The 19,095-nt window shown below is 40.5% G+C and overlaps 2 protein-coding genes across 8 annotated transcripts in view; both read left to right on the top strand.

The window, feature by feature from the left end:
• Positions 1–3,627, top strand: part of TNFAIP8 (TNF alpha induced protein 8) — a 46,584-nt gene extending 42,957 nt beyond the window's left edge. For all 7 annotated transcript variants that reach the window (XM_085213188.1, XM_085213190.1, XM_085213189.1 and 4 more), the window contains exon 2: positions 1,470–3,627. In XM_085213188.1, the coding sequence (XP_085069314.1) occupies positions 1,470–2,035 (566 nt within the window). In that variant the 3' untranslated portion in view covers positions 2,036–3,627. The remainder of the gene's footprint in view (positions 1–1,469) is intronic.
• Positions 3,628–15,502: 11,875 nt separating this feature from the next.
• Positions 15,503–19,095, top strand: part of HSD17B4 (hydroxysteroid 17-beta dehydrogenase 4) — a 56,288-nt gene continuing 52,695 nt past the window's right edge. Inside the window, exons 1-2 of the mRNA XM_085213068.1 lie at positions 15,503–15,683; positions 18,627–18,680. Coding sequence (XP_085069194.1) covers positions 15,626–15,683; positions 18,627–18,680 — 112 coding nt within the window. The 5' untranslated portion in view covers positions 15,503–15,625. The remainder of the gene's footprint in view (positions 15,684–18,626; positions 18,681–19,095) is intronic.

Below are 19,095 nucleotides of genomic sequence, written 5' to 3'. Positions count from 1 at the left end.
GCTTGACTGAAGTGTTTGGCTGCAAAAGGTGTGCTCATTCTTTCTGGCAGAGGTGGTGAGGAAAAATGTGCTTAGGGAACAAAAGCAGCTTGCAGGTCTTTTTTGATTGACTTTGATGCTGAAGTGTGAAGTTTATGCATTAAATTAGAAAACATGTAATCACACAGGGAAGAAGCTGGCTAGTGCTGTATTGCTCACCCTTTAATAAAGGAGTTGCAGTTACCAAATATTTTCAGTTAAGGTTGGAGAAGAAGTAGGGGTTTGTGTCTGCTTGTCCTGGAGGACAGCCTCCTTTCCCTTCCTATGGAGGAGCCCACCTGATTGCCCAAGCACAAACAGTCAAAAAGAAACTATTTCAGAATTCAAGGATTCTCTGTTTGGCTTCTGCAGAGTTTGTTTTCATTACAAGAAGAGAAGAAGGGAAAAAAAAAGTTTTTTCAGACCCCGTGTTTACAAAGTAAACTTTATGTATGTGAAATACATGTGAATGGCTGAAGCTGGGCCTGCTGGGGCTACAGGAAGGCAGCGGTCTGTTCCTGAGCTGCTGCAGGAGGTGCAAATAAGCATAGTTTTGGTAGTTTTGGAGGTTGAAATGTGTTCTGGGATCTACCTAAATGTTCACAGAAGGATTCCTTAATGAGGTGGTATTACCAAGTGTGGTGGGAAACCCAGAAACCCATTAACCCAACCTTTGTGGCTGTTTCCCCAGTCAGGATAAGACACGGATGACCTTATGTGCACATACTGCATATGCTTACTGCTCTGAAAACCAGCAGCCTCAGAATGCACTCAGAGAATCTCCGTACTGACAAGGATTTTTGTTTACATTACATGTATTACATAAAACATAGGTGGGATCTGAAATGCACTGATCACATGAAATGTGAAGGAGGAAGATATACAGGAGTAGACACAGGGAATTAGTGTTTCTAATGGAATAGCACTGTCATTACTTGTGGTTTCTTAGTCCCATTGGGTTCATAAATATGAAATGGCTGCAAAATACAGGCAGAAATTTGCCAAATACAAGACTGAAAATCAGATAAAAGTTACAGATCATCTAATCATATAGGGTAGGTTTATTGTCCTAATCAGATATTCCATTAATCCATATATAGAAAATAATTTTGAGCAAGTTCTTTTTTTTTTTTTTATTTTCAGTTTTCTCAATCTTGTAACAATCTAAAAAAGCGTAAACCTAAAACAACAGAATACTAAGGACTGAAAGATCTTTCTCCAACTGTATTCAGTAAGATTTTATTATTTCTGTTGTAATTGCTGAGGAATGAGATGAATGGGCAGACATGGAAATACTCGTCAAGTAGCATGTGTGTGATGAAGTATTTATTATTTCTGTTGTAATTGCTGAGGAGTAAGATGAATGGGCAGACATGGAAATACTCGTCAAGTAGCATGTGTGTGATGAATGAGGTATTGATCGCATATTTATCTGTTTTTTCCTTCCCCAGTGGCCACAGATGTCTTCAATTCGAAAAGCTTGGCCATTCAGGCCCAGAAGAAGATCCTTGGGAAAATGGTATCCAAGTCAATAGCAACTACTTTAATAGATGATACCAGCAGCGATGTTTTAGATGAGCTCTACAGGGTGACGAAGGAGTACACGCAAAATAAAAAAGAAGCTGAGAAGATCATTAAAAATCTCATTAAAATAGTCCTCAAATTGGCAATTCTCTACAGGAACAATCAGTTTAATCAAGATGAAATTGCACTGATGGAGAAATTCAAGAAGAAAGTTCATCAGCTGGCGAAGACGGTGGTCAGTTTCCATCAGGTGGATTATACCTTTGACAGAAATTTTTTGTCCAAACTGTTGAATGACTGTAGAGAGCTGCTTCATCAGATCATTCAGCGTCACCTAACTGCGAAATCGCATGGACGTGTCAACAATGTGTTTGATCACTTCTCTGATTGTGAATTTTTGGCTGCTTTGTATAATCCCTTTGGACCTTATAAACTTCATTTGCAGAAACTCTGTGATGGTGTCAACAGAATGCTAGATGAGGGGAACATATAGGCACCTGTGCTAAAGTTGACTGCCCGTGTGTTATTTGTAGATGGAACACTGTTGATTTATGAAGGAATAAGGGAGCATGAAAATGGGGATTTTTTTTTTGTATTGTGACAAATATTTCAAAATAATCTTTATTAAACTGATTACTTCTTATGAGCTATCTATTGCTATTTGCAGTCCATCTGGAAGAAAGATGGCACATTACCTTCTTTTACTGTGCTTTGCCTGTGGGAACAGCTGGATAAAGAAAATAGAATAGAAAGGTTCAAATAGAGTACAAGTTGCAAGATAGATACAGAAAACAAGCTAGCTTGCTGTCAGACAATCCAGATATTTACATAAATATTTATAAACTATCAGAGTCCAGTAACGTTGGTAACATGGTGTCATGGTACACTCTATAATTTCTTCAACTTATTTGTAACATTTATATCTGATTCATTTGTATTCTTTAATGCAGTCTGCACAGATCACAGCTTCCTAGTTTGCTCTTGCAAAACATTCGGTTTTGCATAATGCCAGTGTACAATTAATGAATATACCAATGTTACGGTATAGCAGTGTACAATTAACAAACATACAGATGTTAAGGTATAACAGAGAGCTTGGCTATGATGTTACTGTACCAAAGCAGGAAACAGAAATGATAGGTACACTCACCCGTAACCTGGGCTTGCATGGGAAACTCTGGTGGAGTGGATCTCCAGAAGAGATCCTTCCCCACTGGCAGTCAGCTCTTAAATGGGTCTAGGGAGGTGCAGCCAGGCTCCACCCCTTCCTGCAGCACAGGTGATTTGCCTTCACCTGTGCTCCCGTGGCTGACTCATTGCTCACCTCAGGTGATCAATCAGAGGTTCAGGCCATGATTGAGCAGTCCCTATACAGCTAGTGATGGTGTCACAGCATCTGGACTGGTTGGTGATCTGCAGCTCAGTAATGTCTGAAAGGCTATCGGGTGATCCTTGCAGATGTACCCAGATGCTTTGTTTCCTTTGATTGTTTCAGGAACAATAGGCTACAGTGAAGTAGCTTGAGTGGGGGAAAAGTACGCCCTAGATGAAAACTGCAGTACAGGCATGTGAAGCTGTAAGGTAAAACGCAGTGATTTACTTTTGCAATTCCTTAAGATTGTTAGAATCCTGCTAATATGGCATAATTCTTTCAGCAAAGGTGCAGGTCAGCTTATTTTACGCGTTGGGTTTATGTACATTCAGAAAGCTTAATGATCTGAAAAATAAATTCCAAGCCAGTTTGCTTTGTTTACAGTGTGTCTAGAAACAAATCTTTTTGGGGTAGGATGCTCTTGAGCTTCTGGAGGAGTGACATCTTGAATCAATTTCTATTCTCACCTCCCCTCCTATCTTTCATTCTTCCTCTTCCTTCCCTCACCTTCTGCCTGGCCCTTGGGGTAAATAAATGTGACTTTCTAGACACTGTAATGTACTTAAAAGTATGAAGTTAATACATTTCAAACACCTGAAGACTTTTGTTAGGAAGCATATAAAGAATTTGCAGTTTATTTAATTGCCAGTTGTTTGCTGTTTGCTGTGTCTTTTTGTTTTAATGAGTAAACCAAAGAATATTTGCACTCTGAACTTCTCATGGTTTTTTTTTCCCTCCTGTTTCAACTTGAATTACAAAGAAAGTACTCAAAGTGTGCAGGCAACCAGAACATTACAGTTTCTGACATATTGCTTCACTTGTCAATTTTAGAATGCAGAGTTCACTTTAGATCATATTCACTCAGTCACTAGGCTCTGAATATCCCCAGAAAGGCACTTGAGATTTGCCAGAGAAATGTGTGTTCAAAACACAAACTCCTTCTCTACAAGTCATTAGAATACAAGAGCGAGAGCTGATTAATATACTGCACTGCTTGGCTGGAATAACGTGGAAATGATGTAAGAACGTGCCTCAAAATTTGAGAAGAGTTAGATTACTTGTTTGACATCTGAATGAGTGTCAGTTAAGGTCTGTCCCTCCTTCTGTGTTACTGAAATAGTAAATACATTGCACGTTAGCCTACCAGAAGTCCTGTAGGGCTACAACATCATAACGAAAATATGTTACTGGATTTCCAAAGACTTGCTTTCATAAGTAGCATGGCATAGCACTTAAGCTGATCTGTTTTGCAGTCCTTTTATTTTTTCTGCAGCATAAATAAATAATGACTTTAAGTATCAAAACTCAGAGATAAATTGATAGCAGTTTTCCTAGTCACACACTTGATGTCCTTGCATCAACCCTCTAAGCACAAATTTGATACATACCATGTCTGGCTGGGCTTAAAAATGAAAAGCTACCAGTAGTGCTGTTTGATGATAGATAGAATAATGTCATTATTGTGTGCAGTAAAATTGATCCATCACTTCTAATAGTGATTTGCCAAGAATCATCGAACAATTTCAGCCACACAGATTAAAAAGAGACAGGATGGTTATTGTGCCCATTTTATGTGTGTCATCTTAACAGTGATTCATGAGAACTTTTGATTGTCCCTTTACCATGTTTGTAAAGCATGTGTGTGGATACAGAAACACAATTAGGCATGATAAATGAATTACTCTCTGGAGATTTTTCTCCATTTGGAAAGTACAGAAGTTATCAGCAGGACTCTGGAAGCTTTCAGGAAGTGTTTGTGTTTAGGAAAATGACAAATCGTGTCTCTTCTAAAATAAGATTCAGCCCCTCCCTTAAAGTCCTATAGAATAAAAAGATGAAGAGGTGGCCAATTGTTTCCTCATGTCTCCCCCTAGAAATGGATTGCATTGTCCCAAGAAAAGAGTAGTCTCATTTTAATGCCAGTTTGATGTAGCTGCTTTCCAGCACTGGTAGTTATCACCATTCCAGTTGCAATGTGACTTGAAAGGTAAGCTGGACCCATGTGTGTAACCCCTCAAGAAACTGGAACGTGTTTGTTTTCATGGTTATATATTTGTAACTCCATCATGGTCAAAGATTAGTGTTAGGAAAAAGAGGTAAGTCGCACATTGCAGGCTTAGGTAGTCACACACTGTTGAACATTCATCACCCAGTGACCTACTGCCATAGCTTTCCTTTGCTTTACATTGTTATTCTGACTACTAGGAAGCAGGAATACTTGCTTTTCAGCCAGGTCTAATTATCTTTCCCTCCTTGTTCATTTTGTCCCTATGATATTATGTATACACCTAAGGAGAACGTTAGATGAAATTGATTACACACTTAATGCAAAAAGCAGGCCTAAGTAGTGGTTTCCTTCTCAAAGTAATTTGAAAATCTGTAAGAGCAATCTAACTCTCAATTTAGCATTTGGTACTGTTTTTTTATATAATTTGTGCTTTCACCATTACCAGCTATTTCTGATGAGTTTGGAAAACACAGGGAATAAAATACGTCTTCTAACAATCTGTAATTTTCTGCTTGCTCTCACTGCACCCCAGTTTCTTGAGAAGTGTCCCTTCTGGCATTTACTCCTGTTAAGGAGCAAAATGAAAAGAGGTGTCCCACAGTCGTGCAGTACCAAGCAAAGAAGCAGACTGTAACAATTAAGAATAATAGAGCTGAGGAGGTAAGTTATTTGCCCAGTTTTCCCAAGCAACCGCAATCTGTTTGCTGTTTGTTGTTCTCCCCTGTGGGAACATCATGCTGCCGTAGGTGGAGGACAGAGGTGGAGCTTCCTACAGCTGCTGTTAGATATAAATTACTGTTACCATCACACATAAGATGTTCCACTTTCTAGCTTAAGAATTCTAGTGCTGGATTTTAAGATCATATTTCCTGTTGGCTTCAAGACAAAGCATTTCCCGTTTTGATTTGAATTAAATATTTGCATTTAGAAAATGCTTTTATTATCTACATAAGTATGAGCTGAAATAAAGGAAAAGAAAGCAGCCCTGTACAACGTATCTTTTTTCCAAGATACCTCCTTTTTTTTTTTTTTTTTTTTTAAATGGGTATTTTGTGATCCATAAAGACATTTTTGGGCAGTTGCAATTCTGAAGGTTTTGATACATGCAAATTGTTCTGAGAGAAGACTGCTGGCTTTTCACCCACTTGTCCTCCAGTTCCTGTTGGCAGCCCCACTCACTTTAAGCACAGTAATTTAGAGCTCATTTGCAGCAGCCTTTCTGCAGCATTTTGTATCAAGTTTTTCGGAGTTCGTTTATCTTTGATTCTTCTGGCCATGCCACAGCTAGTAGTGGATGAAAAATCTTGTTACGTTTGTGCTGGGTGAAGTTTTTTAATACAGAATTATGATATTAATACAGAACTATGATATCAGCCCACATTACAACACCAGTCCCTCTGTCCCCCAGCAAGGCAATGGCAGCGGACTTATTCTACACATTTTGAAATAGTGCTGAAAAACTGCTTGGCCTTTGTGAGTAGAATTTAATCTCCCTTCATCTGATGAATCAGTTCCTGTGTCTGGGCTTGGCTCAAGTCCTGAGGAGAATGTTTCCTGGCTGTTGGTATTGCAGTGCACCACTGTTAAATTAGGCGTTTATGATGTGAAGAGACAGATTCCCCAGTACAGAGGTGCTTAGTTGATGCTCTCAGTTTACCTCACTGTCTGGATTTGAGATACTGTGGCTTTCTTCCTTTGTTTGAGGGTTGTTTTTATTTTACAGAGTCAGTATCTATATTGTGTCTCATCTGCTAGACCTTCAAAGAGACTGCAGGAGTAGAGCAGACTGAGGCAGTGATTTGAGCCAGGGGAAGTGCTTTGGTCCTGGGACGTGGCATGAAATTAGCTGCTTATTTCAAGAAGGCTGGTTCTGTATCTCAAGGATCTTGATAATTCAACAACGTCAAAATGATCTCATTCTTGGAACTAAAGGAATCTGCCCAACTCAAAAGCTATCTGCATCAGTCATAAACTGCTTGCTTCTATTTCAATGGTACGGACACTCCCAAAGGTACGTTGGCTGTGCCATCAAAAGAGGAACTATTAGGGAAAAGGGGAAAGGAAAGCTCAGCGCTTTCATGGGAGAAAGGGCTGCGATCAGACACCAAGATTTCATTAACTTTGTCTTGCTTTCTTCACTGTGATAAGGTCTGCCTACAGTAAGCATCTGTCTTTGTCTGGCTGAGTAAGACAATATGTTTGATCTTACAGTTCCAGTATCCTATGGCATTGCAATCTACATTTTACCCTGAAGCTGAAACAGGAAAGAAAGCCCTTTACAAAATGTTGCTGATGAGAAGTAGTTTCTGCTTTTTTTGAGAACTCTAATTCGGGAATTAGAATGTCCCACTTCACTCCTGGTTGATTAACAAAGCAAGGGCTGAGGAGGAGTAATGTCTTCTGAAAGACAAGGCGTTTATGTAATTACTAACTTAACTCCACCTACCCATCCTGCTTCTCAATTAATCAACTGTTCCATACTTCATTTAATTGTAACTAAAACTGCTCTTCAGGCTGGGGAGGAATCCTCGTTACAGAATATATTTGATCTAAGCCAGGGCTATTGAGATTTCATGTACGTTTTTGGGGTGGTTGAGGTGGAAGCTGGTAGACTGGGTATTTCTGAGAAACAGATGGAAGTCTGCCGCAGCTGGCGATTAGACATTTATTTGTGCAGTGTACACACGCACACACACACACACACACACGCAACCCTTCTGTAATAGCATCAGAAACAAGAACCCTGGAATGTGCTTGGAGGCAGCTTGAGGGAAGGACTAATTTTTGGAGGCACAGCTTGGAAACAGTTTATCTTTTGTACTGATTTTCTGCTCAGTAGAGTATCTGCTTGGGTTTATCCTAACAACAGAACCTCTTGGAAGTTTTTGTCCCAAAGCTCAATTTGGCCATTAATTCAGGAAGCAACTGCACTGAATCAGTTTTCTCAGGAGGAATTTCAACTCTTCCATCTATTCAGAAAAGATTTATCTCACAGAATTACAGAACTTGCTTGGAGGTTCTAGCAGGGGAGCACAGTTACTGTATGCTGTTGACTGATGAATGTGCATCTCTATCAGGGAATTCATTCTCTTTGACCTAGTGCACAGCTCTGGGAGGGAGTCATACAGCAGTGAGGGAAGAAGGGGACACCCACCCAACCAGCCAGATCAGACAAATACACCCTGGCCATCAATGAGGTTACGGATTTCACAGCCAGATCACCCCTACATCTCAGGATCCCATAACTTTGTAGTAAAGCCAACACGCAGCAGATTTTCAGAGAATGCTACACATGGTTATTTGCTTGTCTCTTTACCTCTTATTTTAGTCCATGTGATTTTTATTGTCTCCCTTTTCTTTCCTTTAAGGAGATTGATGGATTTCTAAGGAAGAAACATTTAGAGTGAAATTTAGGGCTGTGCTATAGGAGCAACCTTTTGTTGGCATCTCCCCAACATATATTTTCACATGCAACAAGTTTCTGCTTAATGAGTTTATTATAGTAACATGTTACTACATACCAGCTCAGCAATCCACCAACCTCTGACTGACTCTGGGCTTCAGTCTTCTTTAAACCTTGAGTCTCTCATGGAATCAACAGTGCTCTGCCTACGCTCCCAGAATGGATTTTCCATTTAATTGAGCAGTATGGGCAACAAATAAAAAAATTAGTGTTTGTTACCAGAACAGGGGCATGAGACCTCGTATGATGCAGGCTGTTGACAAAAGCTATAAGAACATCTCCATTTACATTTGTAATTAGCTCACAAGAATACACACCCTGCTAGCTGCACAATGTGCTGCTCCTGAACATCACATCATGAAAGCTACTTATTGAGTGTTGAAAAATGCTGGATTCAATGAAAGAAAACCCCACTTACAAACCAGCATAGACATATGAACACAGGAGAAGACAAGTTAGAGTGGGAATCATATACTTGATATTTCTACAGATAAGAGAATCAACAGAATCACTATATATGCTAACTATGAAAATTCCTAAGTGGGGAGATTATATCACATAAAATAGTATATCTAATCAAAGCAAATCGTTTTATCTGATCACTTGTAATGAGAGATTCATAGGGTGAGGTGAGCCATCCTGGCATTGCCTGTAAGATGAGCTTTTTGTGACGAGCCCAAGGCTGAGACATCTCAGTGACCTCTGTGAGATGACAGCAGCCAGTGCTGGGCTGCAGTGAGAGAGAAAATGGAAACGATGGTGAGACTGCACAATGGTTTTGTAGAGCAGAAAGCATCTATACTAAAAACAAATGGGACTTCTTCAGCTCTGTGACTATTATCACATGTGGGGTGTTACCATCCCTGTCTGCCGTGCTTTTGTACTGCTTATTGAAAGGTGCCACATTTTTAGCATGGAATCAATATGCATCTAATTGTCCCCTACCACCATGAACAAAAAAGTTTAGAAAGCAAATTAAGTTCTTAAAAATGAGCATTATGACCAAAGCGTACCTTTTAGCAATATCAAAAATTTTAGAGTAAAAGCGGGTCTGTCAGCAGTCTTATTCTGCTCACAGTCAGTGACAGTAGACAGCAGGAAACATTTTGAATGACATTAGAAGTCTTGCAGTATCCACAATACATACAAACTTGAGTTAAAAAAAAAAAAAGTAAAAAAACCACGAACTTCCACCTATTTAACCTCTTAGTTGAAAGAATGGTTGTACAATGTACATCAGATTTGTTTTAGTATGCAGTGTGAAAATTTACCTTTTATGAAACAGCCCACCTGTTGCTGGGAAACAGGCATAACAGAAAACAAAACAAATTATACTCAGTGTTACAGGGTTAATGCCTGGGATTTTTTATTTCTGGAGAATTTTCATGCAATTTTTAAAGCCTACTATGCCAGTAAAAAAGGGTTAATGACAAATAATGAGATGAAGTTCATGCTGGTTACTAAGAGACAAAATAATGTCCTTTTTGACTCACTTATTTTGTTATCAGTTTCAACCACTTTAAACACTGTCTAGATGAGTTTGGAAACTGGATATCCTGCTATTACTCTCCCATTATGACTCACTCATTTTAAAACTCAGTTTTAAAATGACACTGAGTTTGCTATTGATTTGTGGCTTAACAGCTTCACTCCATTCAATTTTCCACCTAACATCACCTCACTGTGGCTATGGGTGCTACTACTTTGCACTCAGATTTTTCCATTTTCTCTGCTAGCTCTATGACTTTTGGAACAAATTATTTTCCATTGTTAAGGGAACCCATCAAATTCCTTTGCAGTTTAAGGGGCTCTTTGTATACTGATTTTTTTATTTTTTTTTTAGAGGTCATTAAAAAAAATAAAAGTGAAACATTTTCACCTTAGTACAATTTCTACTATGTTTTCTAGACACACACACAGAAGTCTGTAAAGGAAAATGCAATTTTATTTACAGTTCTGAAGTTTCAGATCTTTGCTGAATCCCATGTCTCTTATGTTCCTCCTTACATTTCTTGTGTCCCTCCCACATCATCAGGTTCCTGAATCTCCAGGCTAGCACTGGGTAGAAAAATCCCTCCCACTGTAGACTAGAGCAAGTCAGAGACCATGTCACGATGCTGAGCGTGTACAATTTTTTACAAGGGGCCAGGTGACAATGCATCCCAGGGTCCTGAAGGAACTGCCTGAGAGCCAAGACACTCTCTCATTTGAGAGACTTTGAAAAGTCATGGCTGTCAGGCAAAGTCCTTCGTGACTGGAAAAACAAAAGCATCATTCCAATTTTCATGAAAGAGAGAAAGGACAACCCAAGTAAGTACAGGCCAGTGAGCATCAACTCTATGCCTGGGAAGATTATGGAGCAGATCTTCCTGTAAGATATGCTAAGGTACATGAGACAGCCAACACAGCTTTGCCAGGGCAGATTGTGCCTGACCAATCCAATGGCCTTCTATAACAGATTATCAGGTACTGGTGAACAAAGAAAGGACAACTGATGCTATATATCTGGATTTGTGCAAGGCCTTTGATGTGGTCCCACACCACATCCTTATCTCTAAACTTAAGAGATGTGGATTTGAAAGGTGGTCTATTTTGTGGATAAATAATTGGTTGGATGGTCACAGCCAGAGGGCTATGGTTGGTGGCTGTATGTGAGGTCAAGGCTAGAGAGTAGTGGTGTCCCCCAGGGGTCTGTTGGGATTGGTGCTCTTCAACATCTTTATCAGTGACACAGAAAATGGGATCAAGCAAATTTACAGATGACACCAAGCCGAGTAGTACACCTGAGTTAGGGAAATCCCAGATATGTATACAGACTGGGAGAAGAACATGAGAGCAGCCCTGAGGAGGAGGACTTGAGGGCTCTGGAGACTGAGAAGTGGGCATGAACTAGCAGTGTGTGCTTGTAGCCCAGATGGCCAACAGTATCCTGGGCTGCATAAGAAGAGGGGTGACCAGCAGGAAGACAGAAGTGATTGTCCCTCTCTATTCTGCCCATGTGAGGCCCCATCTGGAGCACTGCATCCAGGTCTGGGGTCCCCAGCACAGGAAAGATGTGAAGGTGATGGAGCAGGCTCAGAGGAGCCTGGAAGCTGACTGGAGGGCTGGCACACCTCTGCTATGAAGAAAGGCTGAGGGAGCTAGGATTGTGCAGCCTAGAGAACAGAAGGCTCCAGAAAATCTCTCTGTGGCTTTCCAGTACTTGAGGGAATTTTATAATCAGGAGAGAGATTGACTTTTTACATGAGCTGATAGTGGAAGGACCAGGAGGAATGGCTTTAAACTCAAACAGGGGAGGTTTAGATTAGCTATTAGAAGGAGATTATTCACTCAGAGTGTGATGAAGCACTGGAATGGATTGCCCAGAGAAGTTGGGGAAACGCCATCCCTGAAGGCTGCTCAAAGCCAGTTTGGATGGGGCACTGGGCAGCCTGACCTGGTGGGCAGCAACCTTGCCTGTGGAAAGGAGGTTGGAACTGGATGGTTCATAAGGTCCCTTCCCAGTATATTGTGTGATTCTGTGATTCTAGTTACAGCACTTAAATCAAAACAAGAAAGAATAGAAATAGAAGATCCTGAGTTGTTAGCAAGGCATGTTAGCCACAAGAAGAAATTATGCTGTAAGAAGTACCTCAAGGGCTGACCTTATTTAGAGGCCTGTAATAACTAATAACTGTAATAACTAATAACTTCCAGGCAAATTCCTGAGTAGAGTCCTCTTCCTGCCCATCATCTAATAAAAAGTGAACAGAAGTAAATAGAACCCAAATGCCTTCGTTAAGATCATGGAGAAGCCAAAACCAGCCTCTAAGGACTAATTTATAGCCTTGTTCTCAGAACTATGCCGTTTTGGACATAGCACATCCTCTACATTAAGGATTGTGCAAATACTGCTGATAATGTAATAATGTAATATAATAATGTAATGTAATAATGTAATAATACTGCTGATAATGTAATGATAATGACTAAGTTAGTTCCTAATAGTGTCTTACTATTTTCAGCCTTAACTAGGGGTTTCCAGAAGTGTATATACGGTTGACTAAGCTGGATATTTCTGCTGTTAGTTTTTATGCATTTCCCTAAGAAATGGTCTCATAAACTTGCTAAATAGTACAGAAACATGACACTTGGCACCCTGATAAAAATCTGGGAAAGAGTACATAGCGTTCAACAGATAGTACATTAACTACATGTGTGCAAGTCTGTCTTCTGTGCACTGTACTGCTCCTGCGGAAAGCAAGAAGCAATCTTGTTCTGGGAGTCTTTTCTCTCCTCTCCCCAGTGGAAGCCTGATCACACAATGAAGCAACAATAAAGACAATATCAAGAATGAGCTAAAGTTCACAGGAGCTCAGTCTGTTACTTCCTCATGAAGCCAACTGCAAAGTGACTCAGTCAGTAATATTTTCGTGGTAATAGACAGCTGACTGCACTGATTCTCATGCTATAGGAAATTTTGCTATTGCGTTGAGCTGCATTAAAATGAAACACAATTTCTGGAAGTAGAATTACTTCTGGTTGTATTTTATTCTGATTAATATAGTGTCAGTACAACATACGTCTACTGCAAGAGATTCCTATGCACAAAATTCAACAATATTTCTCACACTTAAAACTTTTAACAGCTTGTAGTTTCCAGTGCATGCCTATGTAGGCAGGAGGATGCCATCATGCAAGCAAACCTATTGGCTAAGCAAAACCAGTGTATATAAAAGCAGTGATGCTTTGATGTGATCTTTTCTGTGTTTGTTGGATGCAAATGTCATCACTAACATTTTATCTGTAAATGTACGGATCTCAGTTTTATTGTAGCACTGTGCTTCCTCTAGTGTCTAAACTATAAATTGCAACTGTAGGATTTAATTCGGTCTAACTTCACCCTTCAAACAGAACTTTATGCATTAACATCACAGGGAATACATCTGTATTCCTACTATTTCTAAAACGGCGAATGTTACTGATTACCCGAGGTCAGAAATTCTTATTTCTTGGAAGTCTTCTAGTAGCTATCATGCAGGTAACTATCAATTCTCTTAGTGTACAATAGCAAAGGAGATAATGTGCCACAACATTTAAAAATCTTACTGCTAGCTCTGGAAATAATCTAAACAATGTGAACTGTGCAAGAAGTGTTATCATTAAGTAAGATTTGTCTGCACAGAGGGAGTATGTTGTTGCTTTCCCCAGTGAAATAAGCTTATCAGCAGCTCTGAATAGTGGGCACTCCTAATGCCGGCCTCCAGGGAGTTTACATCTCCTAGAGACTAAGGCTCTCAGTCAGCTGGGAGGGTGAGCAAGTAAGAAGAAAGAACTCTGTGAGATCCTTGCCCATTTTTCATCAACTCAGAGTTTGGTAGGTAATGATAGAAAATCCTGCTTAGACCTGCTGCTGGGATCCAAAGCCAATACAGTTACATTTTGAAAGAATGAGTCTTACAACATGTCTTACCTGCAGTGATACCAAGGACAGGTATACTTGCTGCTATTTAATGCAGGTGATTGGTTTCACACAGTTACCAGCAGCTGCTAAAAGTGAATTTTAAGGAAAAAATATTCAGATGACTACCCATAGGTTAAATGATAAACTCAGAGTTCCACAGCTGTTTGTGTTATATATCCTTCTGTGCCTTCCAGCCTGTAAAAGGGAAGCTGTTCATTTTTGCAGGGTTATTTAGAAGCAAATATACTTGATGTTTCTGTGGAACTCATTTATATCCTCAGCCAGTGCTCAGTGATGGATTTCCTTAAACTGACTTCCCAAAGCAATGAAACAGACCAAAAGAAAATGGATGTTAGAGAATTATTTTAAAAGAAAATGAATTAGCTGTCTGGAAATGAAAAATTGCATCCAGGCGTATTTACACTGAATTCCAATAAGGTGTGGCAGACTGTCAATTTATGACTGAAACAAGGAAAAAAAAACAACCAATACAAAAAAAAACAAACCAAACAAAAACAAAAACAAAAACAAAAACCAACCTTCCCCATCTATATTTTAACTTAGCAGTTAGGTATCTATGAAGAAGTAATCTGATTAGGATTGATGAAAGTTGTGTGTGTGATTGCATTATGATCACTATAATCTCCAAGGAAAACAATCAATTTTTGAGATGTGAGAGTACAGGAAGTTGAAAGTTGTTTGCCAGATTCGGTGTATTTTCACAGCAGGAGTCTAGATTTTGGGAGACTTAGTTTTTATCTATCCTTAGCTGAAGTCTTTTCAGTGGGTTTGCCAACCAACTGCTCCCCAAAACAGGAAAGGGACAAAGTAAGAACAAAGATGCTTGGGTCAAGACAGAGACAGGGAGATCACTTTCCAGTCTCCATGCCTCATCTCAGACAAAACTGACTAGGAGAAGATTCTGTCTCTCAATTTTTATTTTTATTTTTTAATAAAAAAAAAAAAAAAAGAGTAGGATGTTGATAAACAGAATCATAGAATCACAGAATGGCTAGGGTTGGAAGGGACCTCAAGGATCATGAATTTCCAACCCCCCTGCCACATGCAGAGCCAGTAAGAAAGAAAGAAAGAAACAAAGAAAGCAAATTAAAATATCTTATCCCTGTCTTGGTTTCAACTGGGACAGAATTGTTTTCTTTGGTGTCCAGTATGATGATATGCTTTGGCTGTATGAGAGAAACAATGTTGATAAACATCAATTTTTATAGCTGCTGCTAAGCAGTGCTGTACAGAGCCAAAGCCATTCGCAGTAAGGAGCCCATGGAGCTTGGAGGAAACAGGACAGCTGTCTTACACTGTCCAAAGGGATTTTCTGTACCATATGATATCAAGCAGAAGGAGTTTTGAAGGGGGAGGAGTTCATCTTGCTCTTCTCCACTGCTTGGGGACTATCTGGATATTTGTTGGAGGGTGGCAAGCAATTACTTCTGCATCACTTGTTATATATTTATATATATTTTTATATGTATATAGTAATCTTTTGTTGGGTTTTTGCGGTTTTTTTTTTTGTTGTTGTTGTTATTTGTTTGTTTTTTTTTCACTTTTCTCCCCCATTCCACACGAGCCCGTCGGGCGACCTCAGCACCGACATTCGTCAAAGCCGCACCGCAGCAACAGCGGGCGGAGCTGCATCTCCCACACGGCTGCCCCGCTCCGCCCCGCCGTAGCGCTCGGGGGCGGGTGGTTGCGCCTGCGCGGTGCCGGCCGAGTCGCTGCCCGCTGGGCCGTTCTGGGCACCGCGTTCTGCGAACGGGGTCGCGAGCCGATCGGACAACGATGGCGGCGGGGCTGCGGTTTGACGGGCGGGTGGTGCTGGTGACTGGCGCCGGAGGAGGTGAGCGACGCTACGTCGTGCCGTGCCGTGCAGGAGCCCGAGGCCTGGCCGGTGCTCTGCAGGCGGTGGAGGCGCGGGTTCTCCCGCTGGATTCCGGTGCGGGGGAGGCGCGGCCAAAGCTGCGCAGAGGTGACCGCCGTCACTCCTGCTGCCAAAAGAGAGCAGGATCCTTACGGCGGGTTGCCCAGGAAGGCATCCGTATGGGCCCTGAGTATCTGTAGAGAAAGCCACAGCACAGCTTCTCTGGGAGCTTGTTCCAGTGCTCTGTCACACTTAAGGGGGTTCTTCTTCATGTGCAAGTGGAACTGTGTGCCCGCTGCCCCTTGTGGTTGCACACTACTGGGAAGAGATTGCTCCACAGAATTGTAGAATGGCCTGGGTTGAAAAGGACCACAATGATCATCTAGTTCCAACCCCTCTGCTGTGTGCAGGGTCCCCAACCAGCAGACCAGGCTGCCCAGAGTCACATCCAGTCTGGCCTTGAATGCCTGCAGGGATGGGGCATCCACAACCTCCTTGGGCAACCTGTTCCAGTGCCTCACCGCCCTCTGGGTGAAAAACTTCCTCCTAATTTCTAACCTAAATCGCCCCTCTCTCAGCTTAAATCCATTTCTCCTTGTCCTATCAAAAAGCTGTGCTTCTGCACTTTAGATATTTATAAGTATTGATAAGATCCACTCTGAGTGTACTCTAGGCTGTACAGCCCCCTCAGCCTTTCCTCACAAGAAACTCTCCAGACCCTTCATCATATTCTCTGGACTCTCTGGAACATCCCTGTCTTTTTTCAACTAGGAAGCTCATAGCTGGACTCACTACTCCAGATGTAGCCTCACAAGGGCAGTGTAGTGGAAGAGGATCACCTCCCTTTAACCTGCTGGCCATGTTCTTTTAATGCACTTCAGGATAACTGTGGCCTTCTTGGCCATAAGGGCACGCTGCTGGCTCATGGTCGATTGACCACGTTGTCCACCAGGGCACCTAGGGCTGACCTGTACTGGTGGTGCATGCAGTTATTTCTCCTCAGGTGCAGGACCCAACACTTCTTGTTGAACCTCGTGAGTTCTGAGGAGTTAGTGACAAAATCTGTAGTTATTCTTTGTTTTTCATTATCCTCTGAGAAGATTGTCTGTGTACAGTGAAGTTTTCCTGTTTTTTTTTTGATTGTTTTTAATATGCTTATTTTGGGAGCCTGGGTGATGTGGTGTCTTTTGGACCATGAATAAGAAATCGTGTGAAAAGCAGTAAGTGATCGATTTGTGTTGCTCATAGGCGCTGACCCTGACAAAAACTGAGGGAGGCCATGTTTCTGTGTGGTGTCTTTCAGCTTTTACCAGACCTATAGTGGTGTGCCTCTCTCTGTGTACAAAAGTCGCTGAAGTAGAGGTTAAGCTCTTATCTAACAGAAAAACAAAACAAATAAACACCTTTCTCAGTAGCAAAACTTCTAGAAAGCAGCGTGTGGAGCAACAATTCCTTGTTGTAAATGTGGGTACAGTGACCTTTGTACTTCTGGTCTTCAGCTGCTTGTAAATGGTTTGTAAACAGAGAAAACTGCCCTTGGATGTTTATTTCACAAGAGTTTTTGATAAGTACATGATTAAATCCAAGTAAAGGTAAATGGAAACCCTATTAAATGTCAGATTAGTTCTTGGTTTGTTTCTGTCTAGTTTAAAGCATTGTAGCTAGCATATTGCTGAGAGATGTGGTGGATGCCCCATCCCTTGAGACACTGAAGGTCAGGCTGGACCTGAACCTGTAAAATCGTTGAGCACAGTAAGGTAGCTGTAGGTGTCCCTATTCATTGCAGGGGAGTTGGAGTAGGTGGCCATTTAGAAATCAAAATATCGTATGATTCTATGATAGTCTGCTAATTGCCTTGTTTGTTGACATTAGATGTTTTGAATGGCAATGAACAGATGAGAGCTGAAAATTTATCTAAAATATCTGCACCAGTAGTTTGTTTCAAAGTAGGACCTGTATTCACACACACAGGCATCTAGAATACTTCAGTTTGCTTTCATCTTGGGCAAATCCTTGTGCTTGCCTATTGTGCAGCATTGCCATTGTTTCAGCAATTAAAACCAATTAATTAATTTTATGTTGAGATTATTTTTTATTTTTAAATGCTTTGCTCTTTCTTGCCAATAGAGTGCACCGGCATGTATTATTCTTTGTTTTATAATCTTTTGATTATTGCTTTCTTTTTGCATGAAAATAGAGTCTGCATTATGAATTTCAATAACTTTTGACTGAGAGGGGTATAATGTCCCTGTAAGTAAATCATCTGTCACTGCTGCTAATAACTAATGTTTAATGCACCTAGCATTAAATCAAAGTGAAAGACAATAGGCTTGTTTTTGTATGTGAGGCAAATATTATGTTCTATTGTTAGGCTAGGTGAGCTGTGTGTACCTGGCTAGCTGTGGTACTGAGTTTGCTTTGTACCCAGATACTTGGAGGGGTTTTGTCAGTACATCTTCAGTCACAGTTTGGTTTGTAAAGTTCTTCAGATCTTAAAGGCTAACTTTAACTCTGGAATTTTCTTAGAAGGTAATTAATTAACTTGAAACATCCCCTCCTGTGAAGTTGTGTCAAGACATTAAACTTTCTGCCTTACCAGTGTATTTTTCTGTCTCAAACAAAAAGACAGCAGCAGGCAGCGTTCCCTCATGGTTATGCTGAGTGCAGTAACAAAGAGTAATCATGGGCAATTTTTTTTCATCTTATCTGTCAAGAATTTATCTGCTGATTAACTTTTATGATTTGAAATTATGTGAAAGTTCAATTCCAATGGGAGATAAAATTTTACTTAAAACCTGCAGGATTTTTTGTCTTGATCTTGTGCATTTTTTCTCCATGCATTATATTTTTGTTTAGATTTTTTTAGAATTATGCTTCAGGAGACAAACTGACACTTTTTTACCTTCTGCTTTTTTAAACCAGGTTTGGGCAGAGCTTACGCTCTCGCTTTTGCCGAAAGAGGAGCTTCAGTGGTTGGTAAGTTCTACCATAACTAACTTGATCAAGACACTAACTTTTACCTTTCCCCATAGCTGGTATTCAACAGTCCATGCCCTTTGTGACAGTAAGCTTTCTTATAGAATAGTTTTTTGTCTTATCTTTTGCTGTTGAGATTCTAAAGTTTATTATTTTTTATGGAACGAGTTGCCTAAATTTATCCAAGGGCTTATCTTTGCTGGAGGGCCGATCTGAATCAGATAATCATCCTGGCTTGAATTTCATCCTATATATACTAGTCTTCATGCTACCGTATAGCCAAAGAGCATATTATGTCAGGTGAGCACGCTTCTGAAACTTCTAATACGACCACTTAGAAATGTGCCTATGTGTCTTCTGCTACCTTCTTCTAGGAGAGTAAATACATCAGAATGTAGTGCAGTACTGGTAGCCC

The sequence above is a fragment of the Meleagris gallopavo genome, chromosome Z (assembly GCF_905368555.1).
Source record: "Meleagris gallopavo chromosome Z, MGAL_WU_HG_1.1, whole genome shotgun sequence".
NCBI lineage: Eukaryota > Metazoa > Chordata > Aves > Galliformes > Phasianidae > Meleagris > Meleagris gallopavo.
The sequence above is the reverse complement of the archived record's forward strand: the minus strand, read 5'-3'. Positions and strand labels throughout refer to the sequence as shown.